The sequence below is a fragment of the Poecilia latipinna genome, unplaced genomic scaffold (assembly GCF_001443285.1).
Source record: "Poecilia latipinna isolate Pla-1442-1.1 unplaced genomic scaffold, P_latipinna-1.0 Scaffold7248, whole genome shotgun sequence".
Classification (NCBI taxonomy): Eukaryota; Metazoa; Chordata; class Actinopteri; order Cyprinodontiformes; family Poeciliidae; genus Poecilia; species Poecilia latipinna.
In genome coordinates, this window is record NW_015119864.1 from 169 (window position 1) to 2,117 (window position 1,949).

Sequence of the window (1,949 nt, forward strand, 5' to 3'; positions counted from 1 at the left end):
GGGCATCCCTCATGACTGAGGGCCCTCGTCTGTGTGGTAATGATTGGGTTTTTCAACAGGACAATGCTGCAGTTCACAATGCCCGCCTGACAAAGGAGTTCTTCCAAGAGAATAACATCACTCTTTTGGACCATCCTGCATGTTCCCCGGATCTAAACCCAATTGAGAACATTTGGGGATGGATGGCAAGGGAAGTTTACAAAAATGGACATCAGTTCCAGACAGTGGATGCCCTTCGTGAAGCCATCTTCAACACTTGGAGCAACGTTCCCACTAGCCTCCTGGAAACACTGGCATCAAGCATGCCTAAACGATTGTCTGAAGTCATCAACAAGAATGGTGGAGCTACTCATTACTGAGTCCTTTTTTTTTTGACACTTTGATTACTCTTTTGGGGGGTTTTCGGGGTTTTTTTGAGCTATGGTCTTAAACTTTTGATCAGTTGAAAAAATGATGTTTGAGTGTAAATGCAGTTTTCAATTAATTCCCCGCTCAAAAGTTTTTGTCTCTTACGTTGATTTCTCCTTTAACATTGTGAAGCTCTACTTAGAACCTTCTTAAGATCCAATAGTGCAAAATGCAAATTCTTGCAATTTTTTGTGTGTGTGTATATATATATATATATATATATATATATATATATATACACTTCAGTTAATATTTGATAATTTAACAAAGTCAAAATGGAGAAACTGATTGTGCAAAGGTGAATATTGATACAACGCAAAAAAGACGAGGTTCTGATTGTGAGGAGGGGGAGTGTTGCTGATGGTTCAAAAATACTTTATCCCAAAGGGAAGGTGAATGTTGTCATTACTCATATCATCCAAATATCTTCAAAGCGTCGTTGTGGATGGTGATGCTGTGAGCTGGAAGGATCTCCTGTAGTAGGCAGTCTTGCAACGAATCTGAGGAAGCCTTTGACTGAAAACGTTAGCTGGGTTTCCATCGAATTGGAATCATGAGAACAAATTTGCTTAATGGAATTTAGATCAGGTTTTTGCACTACGATTAATTTGTTTTTCAGCCTTATGGAAATATATGTAATTCACAAAACTGCAATGGAAACACCAAAATCTCAGACCAAAAGCACCGTGGTGGAAGGAAAACAACCAGACTCACCTCCGCTTTGTGAACACACGTGTAGAAGGTGTTGATCTCATTAGAGCAAAGGCTGTCCACAAAGTTGTTCTGCTTCCAACAGGCCATCAGTAGGGACATCTCAGTGACGCAGGAAGCCTCTGGAGACAGAAAGGTTGACCTTTAACCCCGACCGGACAACAGAGGAACAGCCGCTCACAGCTCGATTCTTACCTCCTTTCCTGGGTTTCCTGTTGCCCACAGAGTCCTTCAGGATCAGCGGTCTGTTGGGCTTCAGCACCGGTTTCCCGTTCTCCCTGCTGAGCAGCCTGCTGACCTTCTCCTGGAACAGAACTCCTCCCTGAGCCGCCATTTCTCTCCAGCGAGCGGACCGGGTCAGAACCGGTGGACGGACGGAGAGGAGCTCCTGTTCTGGGCTCGGGTATTAAACTTAGAGACTAAAAACAGCCGACAAATTATGTTTCATCTGCTGTGAACACCGGACCAGCACCAGGTAGCCAGGAACGCTGCGTGATCCGTAAAGCGAACCTCAGTGTCGTAACAGCTTCTTCTTCGTCTGGAGACGTATGGCTTTCTGTGGAAGAGCGCCCTCTTCAGCGTGATATGTCAGGCATTAGCCAAACGTTAGAGCCAAAAGTCTGGTAAAGTATTATTACTTTAAAGTAAATTAGATTTTAAATATACATTTATATTTTAAAAAATACATAAATAAATGTAAATTGTGACTAAAAACAAAAATCTGTCTCAGCATTATGCATATCCAAGTGCAACCTGAGTGCAAAACCTGAGCAAAACTTGCACTCAGGTTTTGCAAGAAAAACTGAGTGCATGAACAGAATGCATCATCA

At 42.5% G+C, this 1,949-nt stretch overlaps 1 protein-coding gene across 1 annotated transcript; it reads right to left on the reverse strand.

Moving 5' to 3' along the window:
* Nucleotides 1–1,113: 1,113 nt before the first annotated feature.
* On the reverse strand, nt 1,114–1,673 carry chchd1 (coiled-coil-helix-coiled-coil-helix domain containing 1; the record flags this gene model as incomplete). Its single annotated transcript, XM_015027400.1, has 2 exons — nt 1,315–1,673; nt 1,114–1,241 (listed from the first exon to the last, which is right to left on the reverse strand). Coding segments are annotated over exons 1-2 (267 nt in total), but the record flags the coding sequence as incomplete, so codon positions are not given.
* Between the last annotated feature and the right edge of the window lie 276 nt (nt 1,674–1,949).